Raw genomic sequence first — 22,888 nt, 5'->3', positions numbered from 1 at the left:
GGCCTGGTGGGCTTCAGTCCATGGGGTCGCTAGGAGTCGGACACGACTGAGCGACTTCACTTTCACTTTTCACTTTCATGCATTGGAGAAGGAAATGGCAACCCACTCCAGTGTTCTTGCCTGGAGAATCCCAGGGACGGGGGAGCCTGGTGGGCTGCCGACTATGGGGTCTCACAGAGTCGGACACGACTGAAGTGACTTAGCAGCAGCAGCAGTATTTAGTATTAACACAGTGGCAAAGAATCCGCCTGCCAGCGCAAGAGATGCAAGAGACTTGGGTTTGACCCCTGGGTCAGGAAGATCCCTTGGGGTAGGAAATGGCAACCCACTCCAGTATTCTTGGCTGGGAAATTCCATGGAGAGAGGAGCCTGGCGGGCTACAGGCCATGGGGTCGCTAAGAGTTGAACGCAACTATGCACACACACACACACACACACACACACACACACACACACACGCACAATATACTTTATACATGCTTTTAGAAAATAAAGTATTAAAGCGTATAAAATATTTTAAAGATACTTTTTCTTGTTTTTTGAAGTATACTTTTAAAGTAAAGTACTAAGATGGCGACGGCCTTGAGCAAGGAGGAGCTGGACAATGAAGACTATTACTCGTTGCTGAACGTGCGCAGGGAGGCCTCTTGCGAAGAGCCAAAAGCGGCCTACCGGCGGCTGTGCATGCTTTACCACCCCGACAAGCACAGAGACCCAGGGCTCAAATCGCAGGCCGAGCGGCTGTTTAACCTCATTCACCAGGCTTATGAAGTGTTCAGTGACCCCCAGACCAGGGCCATCTATGACATCTATGGCAAGAGAGGACTGGAGATGGAAGGCTGGGAGGTTGTGGAAAGGAGGAGAACGCCAGCTGAGATCAGAGAAGAGTTTGAGCGGCTGCAGCGCGAGAGGGAGGAGAGCAGGCTGCAGCAGCGCACCAACCCCAAGGGGACCATCAGTGTTGGCACTGACGCCACTGACCTTTTTGATCGCTATGAGGAGGAGTACGAGGATGTGTCCGGAAGTGGCTTTCCACAGATTGAAGTTAACAAGATGCACATATCACAGTCCATTGTGGCACCCCAACAGCTTCAGACACAGCCATCCTCTCTGGAAGCCTCTCAACCCAGAATGGGAATGGAGGGGGTTCCATTAACTTTGCGCTCAGACGAGTCACTTCTGTGAAGGGCTGGGGAGAGTTAGAATTTGGAGCTGGGGATCTGCAGGGGCCTTTATTTGGCCTGAAGCTGTTCCGTAATCTCACACCAAGATGCTTTGTGATGACACACTGTGCCCTGCAGTTTTCATCCCACGGCATCCAGCCGGGCCTCACCACTGTCCTGGCCCGGAACCTGGACAAGAATACGGTGGGCTACCTGCAGTGGCGCTGGGGCGTCCAGTCAGCCATGAACACCAGCATCGTCCGGGACACCAAGACCAGCCACTTCACTGTGGGCCCGCAGCTTGGAATCCCTCACTCCTTCGCACTCATCAGCTATCAGCACGAATTCCAGGATGACGACCAGACCCGAGTGAAGGGGTCCCTGAAGGCCAGCTTCTTCGGGACGGTGATGGAAGCAGAGAGGAAGATCTCCAGGCACAGTGTCCTCGGGGCGGCTGTCAGCGTTGGAGTCCCACAGGCCGTTTCCCTCAAAATCAAGTTAAATAGGGCCAGTCAGACCTACTTCTTCCCTATCTACCTGACAGACCAGCTGCTGCCCAGCGCCGTGTTCTACGCCACCGAGGGGCCGCTCCTGCTGTACTTCGCTCTGCACCGCCTGGTCATCAGACCCTACCTCAGGGCTCAGAAGGAGAAGGAACTGGAGAAGCAAAGGGAAAGCACAGCCACCGACATCCTGCAGAAGAAACCAGAGGCAGAAGCTGCCGTTTGGTTGATGCAGGAATCTGTCCGAAGAATAATCGAGGTCGAAGAGTCCAGAATGGGGCTCATCATCATCAATGCCTGGTATGGAAAATTTGTCAATGACAAGAGCAAGAAGAGCGAGAAGGTGAAGGTGATCGATGTGACCGTGCCCCTGCAGTGTCTGATGAAGGACTCCAAGCTCATCCTCACCGAGGCCTCCAAGGCTGGGCTGCCCAGCTTCTACGACCCGTGTGTGGGTGAAGAGAACCTGAAAGTGCTTTACCAGTTCCGCGGGGTCCTTCATCAGGTGATGGTGCTCGACAGCGAGGCACTCAGGATACCAAAGCAGTCTCACAGAATTGATACTGATGGATAAACTACTTGAGAAGCCAGATTCAAAAGGGGCTGCAAAAGAATTTCCCCAGGAGTCAACAAATTTTGGAAAGAAGCAGGGGAAAAAACCCAGAATCAGATGTTTATTTTGTATTTGCATAGAAAGTGGTACTGGCTCAATTATGTGAAGGGACACACAGATGCCCCAAGGCAACCCCACCAGGCCCGGAACCGCAGCTGGGCCCGAGTCTGTTTCCAAGGATCATGTCCCCGCAGGGAAGGCCCAGCCCCCGGGGCCTCAGGGTCCCTCAGCCCGCTGAGCCACCCAGTAGCTCTCTGTCTGCCGTGAGGTATTTATGAACACCTCGCCCTCATGCCCGTGACCGTGAGCTACCTTTCCTAAAATCCACACTGAACACAGAAAACAAAGCGGAAGGAGGGAAGCCGTTCCCAGGAGCAGAGTCTCTGGATCAAGGGAACGCCTGTTGAGTCACCTTCCTGCTGAAATGTGACTGCGTGAATCTGGACAGGATGGTGTGGGTTTATAAATCTACTTTTTACCTGAGGAAAAAAAAAAAATAAAGTAAAGTACTATCAAAGAAAAATCTGAAAAGAAAGTTGCAGTAGTTAAACCTTGTGGTGTTAAATAGAACACTAGATATTCAGACCAGTGGGACAGAAGAGATAGCTCAGAATTTGATTTTATTAAAGGTAACTTGATATATGATAAAAGAATAAATTCAAATCAGCAGAAAATCAGGGAAATCAGGGAAAATATACCATCAACAATTTAAATTAACTGAACATATCATTTTGTAAAGAATAAAATTTGATTCCTGCATATCTTACTAAAATAAAGTTCCAGAGAATTAAAATAATACAACATTAAAAAACTAGGTAACAGCAAAAATTTGAAAAAAAAAATTTTTAGATAAAAGGCAGTAATGACTTGACAACTTTCTAAACTGAAAAAACATGTCACAAAGAAAAGATGTGTTTGACTATAGAAAATGAAACCTTTCTAAACAAAAGAAAAACGTCACCAGCATTTAAAGGTAAGCTATGAAGTGACAAAGCATTCGGAGTATTTTGTTTTATTTTTTATTTTTTTTAATGTTTACTCTTGCTTTTTTTAATCCCCTCTCTTCCCCCAAGTGGAGTAGTTTAATCACCATTAATATACTTATGACATAAAGAATCCTTAGAAATTAAAAAAAAAATAGTAGAGTCTAATAGATAAGGGGCAAGGGACAAAAATCAAAATAAGAAAGATAATTCCCCCAAATAAAAAGTTTAAAAAATATATGTAGATATGTATTTATTTGGCTGCCTCTGGTCTCAGTTGCAGGAACTGCATTGCATCATGTGAGATCTTTTGTTGTTATGCAGGGACTTTCTAGTTGTGTTTGGGAGGGCTTAGCTGCTCAGTGGCTTGTGGAATCCCAGTTCCCTGACCAGGGATCGAACACAGATTCCTTGCATTGTGAGGTAGGTTCTTAACCACCGGACCACTAGGAAAGTCCTCCTCCCCAAATGCATTTGACAGTAAATAAATATTTGGGAAAGTATTAAACAATTTGTGGTCCTAAGTGGAGATTAAAAGTACTTACTATTTCTACTCATTACATTTGCAGATGAAAGACTATGATAATATCTAACGCTGGTGAAAGTACAGCGAACTTGTAGGTAATGGCAGTGTAAACTGATATAATACTTTTGGAAAGTATTTGATAATGTTCATTGTTGCTGTTGTTTAGTTGCTAAGTTGTATCCAAACTTTCGAGACCCCATGGACTGTAGCCCACCAGTTTCCTCTGTCCGTGGGATTTCCCAGGCAAGACTATAGGATTGGGTTGCCATTTTCCTCTCCAGGGGATCTTCCCGAACCAGGAGTTGAACCTGTATCTCCTGCACTGGCAGGCCAATTCTTTACCACTGAGTCACCAGGGAATCCCCAATGTTCATTAGGAACCATGAGATTGTAACTTAAGCATTTTTGGATACTCGTTTTGTTGGGACGTGATTACATATAGTGAAATGCATAAATCTTAAGTGTAGAGAGTGATGAGATTTGATAGATGCATGTACCCATGAGATTCACACCCCAGTCAGAATGGAGAACATTTTCATCACCTGAGAGAGCCCCTTTGTGTACTTTCCCCAAAACTCCCACATCCTCTTCTCCCCTCCTATCATTTTTCTGCTCTTTTTCACCAGATGTGAATTTTGCCTGTTCTAGAATTTCGTATCAATGGGATCATGCAGAGTGTAGTTTTTTTGTGTTTCGTATCTTTTTGCTCAGTGTTTGGCATTCATCTATTTTGTTGCATGTATTAGCATTTTATTTCTTTTTTATCACCAAGTAGTATTGCATTGTATGGCTAAACTTTATTTATCCATTTACCTGTTGGTGGGCATTTGGGTTATTTCTGATGTTTGGCTTTTGTGGGAAAGTTTCTAAGAGCATTATCTCTCTCTCTCTCTTTTTTTGTTATTGTTGGGGTAAAATACATATAACACAAACTTGCCATTGTAGCCATTTCAAAATGTACAATTCAGTGGCACTAATTAAATATTCTGCAAATATCATCACTATTTCCAAAATTTATTTTAATGACCTTAAATAGAAACTCAGTAACCAATAGCAATAATTCCCTCTTTTCCCCTCCCCTCAGTCTCTGGTAATCCTTGATCTATTTTCTATCCCTATGAATTTGCCTTTTATAGATATTTCATGTAAGTGGTATCATATGTATTATTTTGTATCTGGCTTACTTCACTTAGCTTAATTCTTTCAAGGTTCATCCATGTTGTTACCTGTATCAGAACTTTATTCCGTTTCATGGTTGAATAATATTCCATTGTATGTGTATACCATATTTTGTTGATCCATTCATCTATCAAGGGACACTTGGGTCATTCCCACTTTTGGTTATTTTGAAAAATGTTATGAACATTGATGAACAAGTGTCCCTTTGAATCTCTGTTTTCAGTTTTTTGGAGTATATATCTAGGAGTGTAGGTGCTGGGTCATGTTTCTGTGAACATTTTTGTAATCGTCTTTGTATGTGCATATGTTTTCATTAGTGTATACTTAACTCTGTGAAACAATGTCAATCTATGTTTAAAAAGTTCATTTTGTATTCTCACCAACAACTTTTGAAGTACCCATTGCTCCACATCCTTCTTAACACTTAGTATTGTTTGTCTTTTCTTCCCTACATATGACAAATATTTAATATGATTTTTAATATCTCAGTACATCCTTGCATGATAGATATTATTATTCATTTAAAAAATTTGAGATGTAATTGACATATGACATATGATATGTTTCAGGTTTACAACATAATGCTTTGATATAATATAGATTGCAAAAAGACTATGACCAGAAGTCTAGTTGTCATTCATCACCACGTTACGATTTTTTTCTTGTGATGGGCACTTTTAAGATTTCTCTCAGCAGCTTTCAAATATACATGAAGTATTACTAACTATAGTCACTGTGCTCTAGGTTACACACCCAGGACTTGCTCTACACCTGGAAGCCTGTGCTTTTTTACCACCTTCACCTATTTTGCCCTCTTCCCACATCGGGCCCCACGCCCAGAAAAGGGCTCTGTTTCTACGAGTTCTGTTTTTTTGTTTTCTTTTGTTTGTTTCATTTTCAGATTCCACACATAAGCGAGATCTTGTTTTAATTGTAGTCATTTTGGTGCCATCATTTCATGGTAGTTTTAACATAGAATTCCCTCATGAGTTATGGTATTTAACACTTTTTCAAATATTTATTGGCTATTCTTCCTTTATGAAGTGACTATTCAAATATTGTGCCCGTTTAAAAGAATCAGAGTGTTTTGCTATTATTATTAATGCAGTACTTGCTGTGATAAAGAACCTACGAACAGACCCACATTTGATTTCTGACCCAGATGTCAAAGCAATTCAATGGGAAAATGAAAATCTTTTCAACAAATTGATCTGAAGCAACAGAATTTCAACCCAGCATATTTGAGGTGAATCGCAGACCTACATATAGAAAACTATAAAACTGCTAGAAGAAACAAGAGGATATCTTCATGACACTGGGGAAAGCAAAGATTTTTTGAAGACTGACTTGCAATGGGCTGGTCCATGGGACCCCACGACCGCAAACGGATAGGACTTGTGGATTTGTGCTAGGTTCTTGTCACGTGGGACCCCAGGGCCCCTTGTCCATACCCCTTAGTACCCCAGAAAAGGGCTTGCTGGAATATGAATTCCCCAAAGATATTTGTATATGTGTGTATTTACTGATATGTGTATTTACTGAATACGGTAAAGAAAGACATGAGTCACCTTCTTGGGCTTTTTCCTCTTTACTAATGTGGTCTCCACATGTAGACCATGGTATCTTCACGTGGTTAGGAAAGAGGAGGCTTGTGGAGGGGAGCGGGGACAGCGCCTGACCTGGTGGCCAGATGGCAAGCAACTTTGGCCTAGAGACCTAGAGATAGGGCCAATGTGGAGTGGGGACGAACTTGGATTTTGGAGTCTGAGTTCAAATCCCCAGACATATGTGGTTTGAGCTGTGTGTCCTTGGAGCATTCACTGGACCTCTCTGAGTCCTGGTTTCCTTACAGGAGGCGAACCCTTAGCTGACTATCTGGTCTCAGGACAGTTCTAGTAATCAAGGGCGGATGTGACAGCAGAGGCAGCCCTGCCCTCAAGCAGACCACACAAATGCAACACCTCAAACTCAGCTTTCACACACAAGCTCCATTTCCTAATTTTCCCGCTTCACCACTGGCCCCTCAGCCTTCAAATACTATAAAACTCTTGCCTCCTGTCTCCTCTGTCTCTTGTATCTGATTAGTTACAAAATGCCATCAATTTTCCTTCAAAACACTGTTTAGCAAGAAGTTCTTCTGTAGCTGATACTGCTGTTGCCTACCTGATCCCGTGACTTCTCATCTGTCCTTCCCGGCAGAATCTCAGTTTGGTTCAAAGTCCAGCCAAACGCTTCCTTCTGTATAGCCCTTCACAGTTGCGAGTACCCCCTGGACGTACTGATGAGACAAGCTGAAGGTCTCTGGGAAATATTTGCTTTTTAAAAATACATATAAGTACCTCCCTTTCCTGCTTCACTCTTCTCAGTTTTCCACCTGGGGCGGGGCCCTAGGGCCTGGAGGGCCTCAGTAGTCATCTTGGGATTATGAGGCAACCAGTCTCAAGAAGGCATTCGTGTCACTCACCCAGACTACTGCACAAGCTGTTGCTGGGCTCTCCCGACCTCTGCCCTGCAAGTAGAAGCCTCATGAGTCCCAGAATTGAGGACTCCGGTTAGAGTTCACCCCTCAAATAGAATATGAGGAAACCAATGGAAATGATGAAGGAAATCTAAATTTATTGACTGGGATAATGTTCATGACATCTTGTTAAATTTAAAAAGCTGTTCCAAAACATTTTTTATGATATATAACTTTATATAAACATATACTTGTTTATAAATATATTCATTGAAAGGCATAAATGGATATTTATGTAAATTTTTAATAATTAATTAATTTCCAATGTATTGAGATATCAGACATGCTGCATTATATACTTTTAAGGTGTACAACATAATGATTTGACTTACATTCATCATGAAATGATGATTACAGTGGATTTAGTGAACAATTATCATCTCATAGAAATCAACATTAAGTAGACAAAAAGTTTTCCTTGTAATGAGAGCTCTTAGGATTTACTTTCTTTACAATTTTCATTTATAATGTAATAAATATAATGTAAAAATAAATATAATAGCAGTGTTCATTATCTTTTTCATGTTATACATTACATCCCTAGTATTTACTTATCTTATAACTGGAAGTTTGTACCTTGTGACCACCACCTTCATCCAATCCTACCCCTTAACCTTCCACCCCAGCCTCTGATAACCATTAATCCAATCTCTTTTTTCCAAGAGTTTGTTTTTAAGTATAATTGACCGACAACACTACGTACACACCATAGAGAATCAATATTTCTATAAATTTAAAAATGATGACCACTATGAGTCTAGTTGTCATCTGTCAATATTTCTGTAAATCTGTTTGGTGAACTTATAAGTGGTTTAATTTATTGTTTCTTACTTATCTAATTAAAATTTATTTCAATAAAAATAAAAGAGCCAAAGTGCTTAAAAATGCTTCAATTCTTTGCTCCTTAGTGTGGCATTCACTGACTTCCACAATGGGCAAGAATAAAGGTGGTGTGTTTATGTGTGAATTTATGAGTATATGAAAGTATGTGGTTGTGAATTAATGTGTGAGTATGTGTGTGTGGGTATCTGGAAGTGTGAGTGGCTATGAGTGTGTGTGAATTTGTCAGTGCTTTGGAGAGTGTATGTCCCTGAGTTCATGTAACCGTGTGTAAGTGTGTGACATGAGTTAGTGTGAGTGTGTCTGCTACCCTGGGATTTGGGTAATAAACCAGAAAGGATTCAAGGGGCCAGACAAACTATGGAATGCTGTTTATTTGGAATTTCAGGTAAACAACAAATACTTTCCAGTGTAAGTATATCCCACGCAATATTTGGGACATATGGATACTAAGAAATTATTTGTATCTACTATTCAATTTTTCTGACAGATGAAGGCCAATGACCTTTATGACACAGATGACTATTCAGACACCCAGAAGTTGGGACCAGACCCTGGCTGGGGCTCCTGTCCTTCCCACCGGCTCTCTCTGCCCATCGGCCAGGTCACTGCCAGGCTGGGCTGAACCCAGCTCTGAGGGAAAGGCCTAGCCTCCTTGATGATGGTGAGAAGGCTGGTGTGGGTCTAGGGGACCCAGGGTGCGCATAGAGCTCATGATCAGGGTCCATGAAGCTGGAGAATCCAGGGCTGGGAGGAGGAGCTTCAGGATCTACCCTGAGGGCACCTTTTTCTTCATCTGAATCAGGTAGTGCTACACTGGCTTAAATGGCTGGAAGGAGACCCAAGAGATGAGGAGAAGGATGACATAGTGACACCAGCCCAGACCTCTGGGGTGGGAGGAAGAGATGAGGCAGGGGGCATGGATGCTCACTTGGCCAAGGGCCCTACCCAACCCCTCGGTAGTGGGGACTTCTCTTCCTGTTACCACATCAGGGCAGGATGGGCATCATGGCGGCCAATGCTCTCCATCAACACCCAGCTCAGTTCAGAAAGTTCTAGTGCTGGGCAGGGCGGGGTGGAGAGGGGTGTGTGGAAGCTCTGAGGTGCACTCCTCCTCCCACTTCTCCACAGACCAGTACCGGTGTTTGTGGTAAACTCAGAGACACGGGAGGTCGCCAAAAATAGGAAGAGGACCCTGCCAGGTTCGCAGCCTCTATAAAACAGGCTGTGGAGGGAGCCTGGGCAGCTGCCTCAACATGACCTCCTGGGCTGTCCTGCTCATTGCCTCGGTGCTCCTGGTCGCCCCGGGTGAGGACATTCCCCTTGGGATAGATCCCGATGGCTCCTCCTCCCAGCCCTGCTTTCTCAGATTTGATGGACCCGAGCATGAGCTCCAAGGGCACCCGGCATGGGTCAGAGCAGCCCCAGGGCAGAGCAGGGCAGGAGGCACCCGGGACGCCTCACAAGGCCGCCTCCCCGTCCTGGGCGCCAGCTGCCTCCTGGGCTCTCCCCAGCCAGAAGCACTGACTTCTCCTCTCCATCTTTCTGTGGAGGGCTGCTCATGCTGTTTCTTCCCCAGGACTGGCTTTTTCCGGTCTGACTCCTGAGAGCCATGACCAGGCGACGGCCCATCTGTGTGATGGAGATGAGTTGTGCCAGGGCCTGGACCCGGAGGATCCCCAGGTACACGGGGATACCCCCCACCTGCTACCCGCCCCCCCCCCCATCATCCCTCTCCTTCCTCTCCTCCCTGGGCAGTGCCAGGTGTGAGGGTCTGGAGACTGAACTGGTCAGGGGGTGGGGAGGCAGGGTTGGGAGCTGAAGATGCTGGTTTTGTTCACACTGGTACCTGACAGTGGGGTGGGGGCTACCCTGGTGGCTGGGCCCTCCCCAAGAGCCTCCTCCTTGTCTGATGGTAGAACAGCAGAGGGGCAGATGCTGGGCTGGGGCCGGTGCTGTGGGTGTGGGGGCAGGTCGTGGGGTCTCTCAGCCCCTCGAAGACAGGCAGAGAGATGGGCAGGGGCCAGCCAGTCTGGCTCAGGTCCTCATATGGACAGACAGATCATGGATCATCCTACTGGCTTGAAAGCACCCAGGGGACCCTTCCTGGAGTCCTTATGAAGTTGGGGTGTCTGAGAGACCACCCTAATGGGCTTCCTTTCCTGATAGGGTGACCTGCTGCTCCAAGGAGAAGAGCTGGGCCTACTCTGTGGTCCTTGTTGGATGATAATGCAACATCTGATGGACAAGTTGGGAGATCAGCCCGATGAGGTGAGACGGGAGGCTTGTGGGACTTGGCGGGTGGAGAGGTGCCCCCAAGTGGAGTGGGGAGGGCTGGGAATCCTTACCTAGGCTTTTTAAATGAGCTGGAAAGTGGGATGTACTTAGCTCTGTGTGAATACTTAACAAGTGGAGGCATCATCACCAGAACCATAGTTTCACTTTCCCTCCCTCCCTCTCCTTGGCTCCCCCACCCTGCTCAGCATCACTACCTTCACCCTGGGGTACTCAGATTTATCCCCTTCCATGGGAGATGTCAGAAGAAGATATTTCAAAAGCAATGGACCAAAGCTCCAAGCTTGGATACCCTCCTAACCCGCCACAGCCGCACTCCCCCCTCCCCCCGCCCCAGCAGATGGAGCCCCCAGTCTGGCCCTGGACCCAGAAGCTATATAGACAGAGCCTTTAAAGTGGGTCTGGGCACCACTCTCCACCCAGAAGACAGGGCCTGGGTATACAGAGGCTAAGACTCGGCAGGGTCAATTGTCCTTTCCAGAGCCCCTGCTGGCCAGGCTTGAGATGGGGAGGGGGGCTAAGCCCTGTCTCTCCAGTCCCTGCTCCCACTACCACCTGGCGCCAACTCCCGGGACCCAGCACTCCCACTGCCAGACCCGCTGAGAGCCCAAGGCTGCCGGGGCCTGCAGAGACAGGGCCCGGCAAGGCTCACCTGAAGCCCATTTCCCACCACGGCGCTGCCGCTGCAGAATACCGTCATCGAGGTGGCCTCCAAGATGTGCAGCAAGATGCGGCTGCTGAAAGGTCTGTGCAAGTCAATCACGAAGAGATTTCTCCGTCGCATCGCTGCAGACATCACAGCTGGAAAAACCTCTCGGGTTATCTGTGAGGACATCAAGATGTGCAAAAGCAAGCCAGGTATGTGCATAGGCAACAGCAGGGACTCATTCCCTGACAGCCTCCCCGTGAAAGGCAAACTCCTAACAGCCTGAGGCAGCCTCCCCCTGCCCCTCCCCACACTCCTGCAAACAATCCTGGAGTAAAATCAGGTCTCCATTTCTCCTCAGAGGTGTGACCTTGGGCAAGTAACCTAACCTCTTTGAGCTTCAGTTTCCTTACCTGTGAAAGGGCAATAATTATTTCTATTTCTGAGGCTGAAATGAGGATTGAATGAGACCATCACGTAAGATGAGGTTGACACCAAGGAAATGGCCCGAGACTGAGAAATCAGAGCCCGGATCAACCTGTCTCTTCTCTCCACAGTAGGTTTCATTTGATTCCCTGGGTCCTCTTACCCCATCCTGGGGAAAAAGCACAGAAACTCCAGCATCCTCGGCCGGCTCCTTCCTTCCTGAATCCAGGAGTCTTCTCTCCAGTTTCTCTCACCAAACTCCCTCCACTGCCTTTCCCTCTCAGAATAAAATATCATGCAAGACTTTTGCTTCAGCTTCTTTTCCTTTGTTGGGTTTCAGAAGAGGGGCACGCTCATCTGACCCATAAGTTCAATCAATAAACAGGTTGTATGTCATGTGGTTCTAGATGCTAGGGGTTTAGTGGTGAACAAGACAACTTAGCAGCTCTCACACATATGGTCATGAAATAATTATTGTACTGCTTGTCACTCCAAGACCCTGGGGTACATCACAAACATACCCCCAGGAGCTCTCAGACCAGCTGAGGAGACCATTCGGGTTTTGTTGTTGTTGCTCAGTTGCTGACTTGTACGACTTTTTGTGACCCTATGGACTGTAGCCCACCAGGCTCCTCTATCCATGGGATTCTCCAGGCAAGAGTACTGGAGTGGCTTGTCATTCCCTCCTTCAGGGGATCTTCCCGACCCAGGGATGGAACCCAAATTATCTGCATTTCCTGCATTGCAGGTGGATTCTTTACCAATTAAACTACCGAGGAAGCTATATATATATATATATATATATATATATATATATATATATATGAATAGATAAAGATGAGGTCTATTATAAATAGTACTATTGAACAGTGGGGTACATGTTATATTTTCAAATTATAGTTTTTGTCTTTTCTGGGTATATACTCAGAAGCAGGGCTACTGGATTATATGGTTACTCTATTTTTAGTTTTTTAAGTAACCTCCTTACTGTTCAGCACAGTGGGTGTTCCAATTTACATTCCCACTGACAGTGCAGGAGGGTTCCTTTTTCTCTATACCCTCTCTGGATTTATTACTTGTAGACTTTTTGATGATGGCCATTCTGACCAGAGTGAGGTCAGATGGCCATCATCAAAACTACCTGAATGTAGTTTTAATTTGCATTTCTCTAATAATTAGTGAAGAAAGCTGAGCACTGAATAATTGATGCTTTTGAACCGTGGTGTTGGAGAAGACTCTTGAGAGTCCCTTGGACTGCAAGGAGATCCAACCAGTCCATTCTAAAGGAGATCAGTCCTGGGTGTTCATTGGGAGGACTGATGCCAAAGCTGAAACTCCAATACTTTGGCCACTTCTTGCAAAGAGTTGACTCATTGGAAAAGACTCTGATGCTGGGAGGGATTGGGGGCAGGAGGAGAAGGGGATGACAGAGGATGAGATGGCTGGATGGCATCAGCAACTTGATGGACATGAGTTTGAGTGAACTCTAGGAGTTGGTGATGGACAGGGAGACCTGGCGTGCTGGGATTCATGGGGTGGCAAAGAGTCGGCGACACGACTTAGCGACTGAACTGAACGGAATAATCAGTGATGTTGAGCATCTTTTCATGTTTCTGTTGGCCATCTGTCTGTCTTCTTTGGAGAAATGTCTACTTAGGTCTTCTGCTCATTTTTGGTTGTTTTTAAAATTTTTTTTATTAAACTGTGTAAACTGTTTTTATGTCTTGGAAATTCAGCTCTTGCTGTTGGTATGATTTACAAATATTTTCTCCCATTCCATAGGTTATCTTTGCATTTTATGGTTTCTCTTGCTGTGCAAACAATTTAGAGTTTAATAGGTCCCATTTGTTTATTTTTACTTTTGTTTCCATTACCCTAAGAGATGGATCCAAAAAACTACTGCTGCAAGTTCTGTCAAAGACTGTTTGGCCTACATTTTCCTCTAGGAGTTTTATAGTATCTGACTTTGCATTTAGGTTTTGAACCCATTTAAGCTTATATATGACAAAATGAAAATGTTCATTCTTTTACATGTAGCTGTCCAGTTTTCCTGGCACCACTTGTCGAAGAGATTGTCTTTTCTTCAGCGTGTATTTTGCATACTTTGTTGTAGATTAATTGGCCATAAGTGTGTGGGTTCTCTATTCTTGATGCAATCTATTTCCACATAATCTTTATTTATTTGTTTTTCCTAAAGTCTACAGTTTATTCAGATTTCCTATTTATTTATTTTTGGCTGCACTGGGTCTTCATTGTGGTGTTTGGGGTTTCTCTAGTCACAGCACGCAGGCTTTGTTGCCTCTTGGCATGTGGGATTTAAGTTTCCTGACCAGGGATTGAACCTACAATGTGAAAGGGCCAAGTTCTAACCACTGGAGCACCAGGGAATTCCCTATTCTTTCCTATTTCTTTATGTCTTATAATTTTTTGTTGGAAACTGGTTATCTTAGATAATATCTTATAGCAAATATGGCTACTGGTCACACTCCGCTCCCCAGGTATATTATTGCCTTTTCGAGATGAATTGCTTGTTTTCATGTTTAGTAACTGACTGGGTAATTTTAGTGAGGTCCCTCCACCCTTCATAGTGTGATGCCTCAGATGTTGCACCTCAAGGGCTACAGCCTTGAGCATGACCACAACTATCCTGTGATGACAGAGGTTTGGGAAGGGTTCTCTTTGTCTCAAAACACCGCGTTGTGAATCTCCAAAATTTCTGGCTCACTGCTCTATTGTTTTCAACAATGTCCCAGGGGACAAATTGCTTTATGAAGTCCAATCAAACCTAAGTCCTGTATGGGTCACTGTTAGAGACTTTTTTCTACTCAGGGAGGCCTCTTCACAGGTTTTTCTTTCTTTGCTTTCTCTCCAGCAAATTAGCCAGCTTACAGGTTAGCCTTATGTCTCCAAGGCAGCTATCACTCTCCTTCCAAGTGTCTTTCACCACAACTTCCACTGTGCAATTCTGTTCCCAGGACAAATCTGAGGACTGCTGCAATAGTGAGTAGGTAATCTCTAGACTTTCCCTGTGAGTTGAGTAAACACTAGAAATTCCACTCCTCCCTTCATCCAGTAGCCTAACTTTGTCAAGTGAACTTGAAATGGAGCAAGACCTTATGGTCCTTGCCCCATCCCCACCATGTCTTCTCCCTGCCTTTTGTCTGTGGAAAACTTTAGTCAAAGAATAAGTTTAATCAGAGGAGTGAGAAATGCTGAAACAAAGGAAAACAGTCAAAGGAGACTAAATAATAATGCAGTCATTAAGCATAGTCAAGGACTTTTAGTTTCTTCTTAAGGGCTATAGATAATTTGGGGGCTTCCCTAGTAGCTCAGATGGTAAGGAATCATCTGCAGTGCAGGAGACCGCAATTCAATTCCTGGGATAGGAAGATCCCCTGCAGAAAGGATAGGTTACCAACTCCAGTATTCTTGGGCTTCCCTGGTGCTTCAGACAGTAAAGAATCCACCTGCAACGCAGGAGACCTGGGTTCCATTCCTGGGTCAGGAAGATCCCTGAAGAAGGGAATGGCAACCCACTACAGTATTCTTGCCTGGAGAATCCCATGGTCAGAGGAGCCTGGTGGGCTACAGTCCATGGGGTGGCAAAGAGTAGGACACAACCGAGTGACTAACCTCAGCACAGCACAACACTTAGGTAATATTCTGAGCAATATCCTGTGAGTGGTCTTATAAATACCAAAACACTAGGTGGAGAAGTTAACATGATGAGCAAAGTGTACCCATGAGCTGCCACAATTCTGAGAATTGACCTCAAAGAAATGGAAACAAATGAACCCTGGAACTGAAGATTAACTGTATCTAAAACAATCAAGATGATGCTGGTCAGACCACTGGTGACCAGTTTAAAGATGACTGTTAGAGATGACTGTGCTCTTTCTGCATGTAGACCCACGCTGCCCACCCCTGTCTATGAAAGCTCTCACCCCCTGCTTATTGGGGAGGGGTGGAGTTGGCCCTTGAGCAGATGTCCACCACCCTCGCCTCCTCCCCCAACTCCACCCCTCCAGTTGCCAGTATCTGAAATAAAGCAAACTTCCTTTCGACCAACCTGGCTTGTTTATTGGCTTTTGAGTAGCTAGCCACCAGACCCACCATACCCTTTCAGTAACAAACTAAGGCTTTCTGTGTTCTGACTGGAAGTTGCCACCTGGCAGATGGTTAGGGCTAGCAAATTTTATAGGCTTCTTTTCTTTTTTGGTTAAGAATCTAGGGCAGGACTTCCCTGGTTGTACAGTGGATAAGAATCTGTCTGCCAACGCAGGGAATTTGGGTTCAGTCCCTGGTCAGGGAAGATTCCACATTGCTGCTACTGCTGCTAAGTCGCTTCAGTCGTGTGCGACTCTGTGCGACCCCATAGACGGCAGCCCACCAGGCTCAGCCGTCCCTGGGATTCTCCAGGCAAGAACACTGAAGTGGGTTGCCATTTCCTTCTCCAGTGCATGAAAGTGAAAAGTGAAAGTGAAGTCGCTCAGTCGTGCCTGACTCTTCCCAATCCCATGTTCTGCAGCCTACCAGGCTCCTCCATCCATGGGATTTTCCAGGCAAGAGTACTGGAGTGGGGTGCCATTGCCTTATCCGTTCCACATTCCATGAGGCCAACATTCCATAAGGCCAGCTAAGCCTGTGAGCCACAACTACTGAGCTTGTATGCTGCAACTACTGAAACCCGCAAGCCTAGAGCCTGTGCTCCACAACAAGAAAGGCACTACAATGAGAAACCAACACACTTTAATGAAGAGTAGTCCTGCTTGCCACAACTAGAGAAAACCTGCACGCAGCAACAAAGACCCAGTGCGGCCAAAAATAAAACAAAATAAAATAAAATAAAAAAGAATCTTGGCGAGTTCACACTTGGTCTTTGAATCCCTCATGTGGAAGGGAAATGGGGAATTCTTTCTTCCTTAGCATGAGCTGGTGTATTTTAGCCAGATTCATTGATGGCAAGCAACAGAAACTGACTCAGCCTAAATTAAGAAAAGGGAAGTGATTGGGTGGCCATGGATGCCTCAGGCTGGAAGGCAAGACCTAGAACAGAAGTTGGACAGGAGCTGGGCAGCTCAAAGGGTCCTTTGAAGCAGGGAGAGCACTTCAGTCTCACCCAGGTGCACTCATTGGGGTGAATGAATTTCCACAATGAGCTCACTCTGTCTTTGTGTCTCCTGCACCAAAGCCAAAATCCTAGGAAGGAGAGCATTCAACCAGCCAAGCTTAGATCAGATACTTGGCTTTGATTGTTCTAAGGTGATGAAAAGGAAGTCAGGCTCTAGGAGATCTGGGTGACTGTTTTGGCTTATGAAGTGGAGGATAGATTGCTAGATGAGTTACTGTCCACCGAGACAGTACACAGTAGCTGTCAGATAATTCCCCAAAGGAAATTAGAGTGATTATTAGGAAGGAAGAGTAGATGCTGTGTGGCCAAATCGGCAAATGTCCAGTCCCGCTTGTAACGATGGTGAGTGTTGTCTCTGCGTGTGTGTGGGTTGTTTCAGTCGTGTCTGACTCTTTGTGACCCCAAGGACTGTAGCCTTCCAGGTCCTCTGTCCATGGGATTCTCCAGGCAAAGATACTGGAGTGAGTTGCCAAGACCTCCTCCAGGGGATCGTCCCACCCCAGGGATCAAACCTGCCTCACTTTATGTCTCCTGCATTGGCAGGCAGGTTCTTTACCACTAGTGCCACCTGGGAAGCCAGTATTGTCTCTGAGGCACTTCCGAATAGGAAGACATTTCTCTGGCGGGAATCAGGAACTGTGGATTCCTGGTATTAGGGGCTTGCCTATCTCTAAGTAAGATGTGCTTTCCCATATACTCAGGTTGAGAATCTTGGAGTTTACTCAACAGGCTTCAAGAGTACTGCCTGTGGGCACAGACCAGGGCCCCAGACAGGTCTTGGTTTCATTCAGATGATGTTGATCTTGGCCTCTTTGCCTCTTTGGTTTCCTTATCTGACATAGAACCTACAATACTTGCAAGACTCCTACGTTGCTCTGCTTAGATAACTCATGTGTGTGCCTAGCATGATGTAAGCTGTGCTAAGAGGTTACCTGGAAGATGGGTGATTACCTAGAAGGTGCTGGGAGTACAGAATTTTAGGCAGATGATGAGGTGGTGAGAATCGCAGTTGTCCACGGTGAATGAGACAGTTTCCTGCAGGCTGTATCACAGAGAGAAGCTGGAGTCATCACCTTGCCTTATTGCAGATTCAGCCCCTGTTCCAGCAGTTGCCAGAAACCCAGAGCCTGGAGATGGGTTCCTGTCCTGAGGCACAAGACTCATCTGACATGCCTGCCTTATGTTTCTCTCTTAGATGCTACCATCCCTCCCTAATGTCCTCCAGAGGACCAGAGAATCACTGTATCTTCAGAATAAATGCTGGATGCCCCTCCCGTACCACCCAGTTCACTCCCACCCAAGGAGATGTTTTTTGGGGAGTGGGGATGATGCTCAGGAGAGCATTTATAGGTACGTCTCATAATCACAGCACCCAGACACTGCAGGCTGTATGCTCACAGGCAGAGACTAAGAGTCGGGAGGGGTATGCATACTAGGGCAATAGAACCCTGGAGCCTCTGTGTCAGGGGAGGGTGCCAGGGAGGAGAGTGGACTGGTCCAGAGATTTAAGGCTCAGTCAGCTACTTTAAAGGTGGACCAGAAGCAGCCCACTGTAGTGTTGAGGGCTTATATACCAAATATTTGAGGATGGATGAAGACTGTTTTTACAATCAAGACATTTAATAAAGACCAACATGGTAAAGACCATCACTTCATGGGAAATAGGTAGGGAAACAATGGAAACAGTGAGAGACTTAATTTTGGGGGGCTCCAAATTCACTGCAGATGTTGACTGCAGCCATGGAATTAAGATACCTGCTCCTTGGAAGAAAAGCTGTGACCAACCTAGACAGCATATTAAAAAGCAGAGACATTACTTTGCTGACAAGGGCTTCCCTGGTGGATTAGAGGGTAAAGCGTCTGCCTGCAATTTCGGAGACCCGGGTTCAATGCCTGGGTGTGGAAGATTCCCTGGAGAAGGAAATGGCAACCCACTCCAGTACTCTTGCCTGGAAAATTCCACGGACAGAGGAGCCAGGTAGGCTACAGTCCATGGGGTAGCAAAGTGTCGGACACGACTGAGTGACACATTTGTTTGTACTTTGCAGAAAAAGGTCCGTCTAGTCAAAGCTATGGTTTTTCCAGTAGTCATGTATGGATGTGAGAGTTGGACTGTAAAGAAAGCTGAACACTGAAGAATTGATGCTTTTGAACTGTGGTGCTGGAGAAGACTCTTGAGAGTCCCTTGAACTGCAAGGAGATCAAACCAGTCAATCCTAAAGGAAATCAGTCCTGAATATTCATTGGAAGGACTGATATTGAAGCTGAAGCTCCCATACTTTGGTCACCTGATGTGAAGAACTGACTCATTGGAAAAGACCCTGATGCTGGGGAAGATTGGAGGCGAGAGGAGAAGGGGAAGACAGAGAATGAGATGGTTGTATGGCATCACTGATTCAGCAGACATGAGTTTGAGCAAGCTTTGGGAGTTGGTTATGGACAGGGAAGCCTGGCATGATGCAGTCCATGGGGTCTGCAGGAAAGAGTTGGACACTACTGAGCAATTGAACTGAACTGAACATGGTAAAATTTGCACCTTAAGTTGCATTGAGAAAGTGAATGATGATCATTTATATTTACTGATATAAAATATTAATATAATAATATATGAATATATTATTGATAACAGGAATAATTAAGAAAAGTACTGTGGCTCAATTGACACCTTTAAATACATTCATATTTTATCCACAAGCTTCCCTAGCAGCTCAGTTGGTAAAGAATCCGCCTGCTTGCAGGAGACCGCGGTTCCATTCCTGGGTTGGGAAGATACCCCGGAGAAGGGATAGGCTACCCACTCCAGTATTCTTGGGCTTCGCTTGTGGTTCAGCTGGTAAAGAATCCACCTGCAATGCGGGAGACCAGGGTTCAATCCCTGGGTTGGGAAGATCCCCTAGAGAAGCGAAAAGCTACCCACTCCAATATTCTAGCCTGGAGAATTCCATTGATTGTATAGCCCTTGGGGTCACAAAGAGTCCGACACGACTGAACCACTTTCACTTTTATTTTATTCACAACAGCACGTACATATCTTTGAAAAATGTTTTATGCGTGTGTTGACTTTACTGGTCTATTCCTGGCTGTCCACCTTTTGGAAGAAAACTCTCCGTGGTTGGCTGCCCTCAGTGACCTTGCGACCTGGGACGCCCATATGGGTGGAGCCTGGTCTGTGGCCCAGGCTTACAGCGATGTGCTGGGCCAATCAGAGCCCTTGATCTAGAATTAGAAGTAACACGCCTGGAGGTGAGAGGCTGTTTAAAGTCTTGGGGCTGGGCAACAATACCCACTGCAAGCTGAAACCGTTGGGGATCAAGAACCATAATGAAGCAGTGCATGAAAATGAAATAACAGGAGTATTTGTGGTAACAAAAATGAAAGCTAAGCTTTGTTGAGCCTTTTCTTTGTGCCCTGCTCAGTTCTAAGAACTTTACAGTGTAATCTCACGCAGTCCTCATAAACACCCCAAATCCCTATGAAATTTGCAGATAAGAATAAAGCACAGAGAGGGTAAGGAACTTGGTCAAGGCCCACAGCTAGGAGGTGGCACATCTGGGATTGGAGCCCAGGCTACCTCTTGTCCTCTCCTGCCACTCCAGGAAGCAGGACTGGCAGCCCTCGGGCCGTGAAGGGAGACAGCGACTCTGTGTAGCCACCTTGATTTCCTGAGTCTGAATGTCTTGATCTGTGGTTTCCCTTGCCACAGGATTCCCTGGCAGTGGCCCACCCTCCTCCAGGTCGACTGGGTCTCTGCTTCTTGCTTCAGATGGAAACTCTAAGCGGAGACCGTTAAGGTGCACACAAGGGTTCATGTCCCTTTGTGTCTCTTGGGACCCCAGAGTATGAAGGGGCAGGGCCCTGAGACCTTCAATAAGTCCGGTCCATTTTGCCCCCCACCTCCAGCCCCAGCTAGGGATGATGATATGAGGCTGGGGGCTGGAGCTGTCCCCACTTAGGGGAACAGCTGCCCCGTGGCCTGGGCAGGGTTTGGACAGACTTGCTTGAATTCCCTTCACAGACTTCCTTAGATGTGGGCTTTTTTTACCCTTTTTTAAAGCTGTGGGTCGAGTGAGGCTATTAACCCTGAAGTTGCGTTCTGTCTCCAACTGACTTGGGTGAACTGCCCTGAAGACTTTATTACCAAAATGCAGCAGGAATCCACTCAAAAGTGATGGTACAAGTGCTGCCACCTACTGGAGGAAAATTAACAGTGTCAAAAAGAAGAGAGCACTTTGCCAACAAAGGTCTGCATAGTCAAAGCTATGGTCTTTCTAGTAGTCATGTATGGCTGTGAGAGTTGGACCATAAAGAAGGTTAATTGCTGAAGAACTGATGCTTTTGAACTGTGGTGCTGGAGAAGACTTTTGAGAGTCCCTTGGACAGCAAGGAAATCAAACCAGTCATTCCTAAAGGAAATCAACCCTGAATATTCATTGGAAGGAATGATGCTGAAGCTGAAGCTCCAATACTTTGGCCACCTGATGCGAAGAGCTGACTCATTGGAAAAGACCCTGATACTGGGAAAGACTGAGGGCAGGAGGAGAAGGGGGTGGCAGAGGATGAGATGGTTAAATAGCATCAGCGATTCAATAGACATGAGTTTGAGCAAACCCCAGGAGATGGTGGAGGACAGAGGAGCCTGTCATGCTGCAGTCCATGGGGTTGCAAAGAGTCAGACATGACTTAGCGACTGAACAACAACTTTGTTTTATATACGTGGATGATTGGATATAGAAATAAAAATAGATATAGGTGTATATGTATGTGTGTGTGCATACAGATGTATATTCCCTAGCTTCATCCTTTGTAAGGGACTGGAAATAATGACGGTAGCTATGAGTATACGAGTCTCTGGATCTTGGTTTCTAAGTACCATTTCCCAGTGAAAAACAATTAGGGCTCCTTGGAGAACTGGCTGATTCTGGGGCGGGAGCAGTGAAAATATAAATGAATACAGAAGATTTTGCAGTGCTAGAAAAAGTGCTCAGAAATGGTGTGTGCGTATGTTTGTGTGTGTTAGTCACTCAGTCGTGTCTAACGTTTTGCGACCCCATGGACTGTAGCCCATAAGGTCCTCTGTCCATGGAATTCTCCAGGCAAGAATTCTGGAGTCACTTGCCATTTCCTTCTCCATGGGATCTTCCCAACCCAGGAATGATGAGGATATTATTAAAAAACACAGGATTCACATTGAAGGGGTTCCCAATGGCCAGATCTGAGACAATTTTAGTAACAAAATAAATAATAATAGTAATAAATAATAACTCATGGAATAAAGAATATATCCATGACTCTATATACATATAAATAAATAATTTCATAAATAAATAAATGAAGTGAAGCCTCGTACAGTAGAATTCCAATGAATAAATATAGAAGGAATGATGGAAATAGGAAATTGCTGTTTGGCTAACCCCACAGTGGCTTCCCTGGTAGCTCAGATGGTATAGACCACCTATAATACAGGAGACCTGGATTCAATCCCTGAGTTGGAAAAATCCTCTGGAGAAGCGAATGGCTCCCCACTCCAGTGTTTTTGTCCGAAGAAGTCCATGGACAGAGAAGCCTGGGTGGGCTATAGGCCATGTTGTCACAGAGTCGGACACGACTGAGCGACTAACACTAACCTCACCATAATTGTTGCAGGCAAGAACCACTGATGTGTGCTAGAATTAGTGGGTAAAAGTATAATGAAAAAAAAAAAAGGTTTCTGTTTATAGTCTCAAGATATCTCCACACAAAATACTTATTAATTACAAAGGGGAAAAAGGTAACTTTGCCATGGATAAATCTGATAGATACCACCGTATCCAAGGGGTAAAAGTTTCTATCAGCAGAAATGAGATGTATGGGCATCACGTTCCTTCTGGTGCGATGTGCTGAGAAGACAACATGCCTTCCCGGGGCTTCCCTGGCGGTCCAGTGGTTAAGACTCCACAGTCCCTATGGAGGGGGCAGGGGTTCAGTTCCTGGTCAGGGAAGTAACATCTTGCAAATAAATGAAGTTAAAAAAAAATCATTTCTGTAGGCATTTGTGCCAAAAATGAAAAACCTCAATCTAATTCTGG

The 22,888-nt window shown here is 45.5% G+C and overlaps 2 protein-coding genes and 1 long non-coding RNA gene across 5 annotated transcripts in view; 2 read left to right on the top strand and 1 right to left on the bottom strand.

Annotated features, from left to right (window-relative positions):
• Nucleotides 1-569: 569 nt before the first annotated feature.
• LOC513573 (dnaJ homolog subfamily C member 11-like) lies at nucleotides 570-2,867 on the top strand. Its single transcript, XM_059891767.1, is given in 2 exon segments — nucleotides 570-1,081; nucleotides 1,084-2,867. Coding segments are annotated over 2 exon segments (1,668 nt in total). The 5' UTR covers nucleotide 570; the 3' UTR covers nucleotides 2,241-2,867.
• Nucleotides 2,868-5,966: 3,099 nt separating this feature from the next.
• LOC112448790 (uncharacterized) overlaps nucleotides 5,967-22,888 on the bottom strand; it is a 51,411-nt gene continuing 34,489 nt past the window's right edge. Inside the window, exons 5-6 of one of the 2 annotated variants that reach the window (XR_009496456.1) lie at nucleotides 11,273-11,443; nucleotides 5,967-7,476 (exon numbers count right to left, since the gene is read on the bottom strand). This is a non-coding gene — a long non-coding RNA (uncharacterized lncRNA). Of the gene's footprint in view, nucleotides 7,477-9,573; nucleotides 9,958-11,272; nucleotides 11,444-22,888 lie in introns of those variants that run through there. The other variant, XR_009496454.1, reaches the window with a different exon arrangement.
• LOC100300483 (antimicrobial peptide NK-lysin) lies at nucleotides 9,499-11,995 on the top strand. 2 transcript variants are annotated; one of them, XM_010810100.4, is made up of 5 exons: nucleotides 9,499-9,633; nucleotides 9,905-10,008; nucleotides 10,495-10,596; nucleotides 11,310-11,478; nucleotides 11,827-11,995. In XM_010810100.4, exons 1-5 carry the CDS (start codon nucleotides 9,582-9,584, stop codon nucleotides 11,835-11,837), a joined length of 438 nt encoding a protein of 145 aa, XP_010808402.1. In that variant the 5' UTR covers nucleotides 9,499-9,581; the 3' UTR covers nucleotides 11,838-11,995. The 2 variants fall into 2 exon arrangements, with proteins under 2 accessions (XP_010808402.1, XP_002691410.1); XM_002691364.6 differs by having other exon boundaries at nucleotides 9,500-9,633; nucleotides 11,824-11,995.

The sequence above is a fragment of the Bos taurus genome, chromosome 11 (genome assembly GCF_002263795.3).
Source record: "Bos taurus isolate L1 Dominette 01449 registration number 42190680 breed Hereford chromosome 11, ARS-UCD2.0, whole genome shotgun sequence".
Lineage (NCBI taxonomy): Eukaryota > Metazoa > Chordata > Mammalia > Artiodactyla > Bovidae > Bos > Bos taurus.
The sequence above is the reverse complement of the archived record's forward strand: the minus strand, read 5'-3'. Positions and strand labels throughout refer to the sequence as shown.

Coding starts and splice junctions, on each gene's coding strand:
- LOC100300483 (XM_002691364.6), top strand. CDS start 9,582: ATGACCTCCTGGGCTGTCCTGCTCATTGCCTCGGTGCTCCTGGTCGCC. Junction 9,634..9,904: donor GGTGCTCCTGGTCGCCCCGG/GTGAGGACATTC, acceptor TTTCTTCCCCAG/GACTGGCTTTTTCCGGTCTG. Junction 10,597..11,309: donor TGGGAGATCAGCCCGATGAG/GTGAGACGGGAG, acceptor CTGCCGCTGCAG/AATACCGTCATCGAGGTGGC.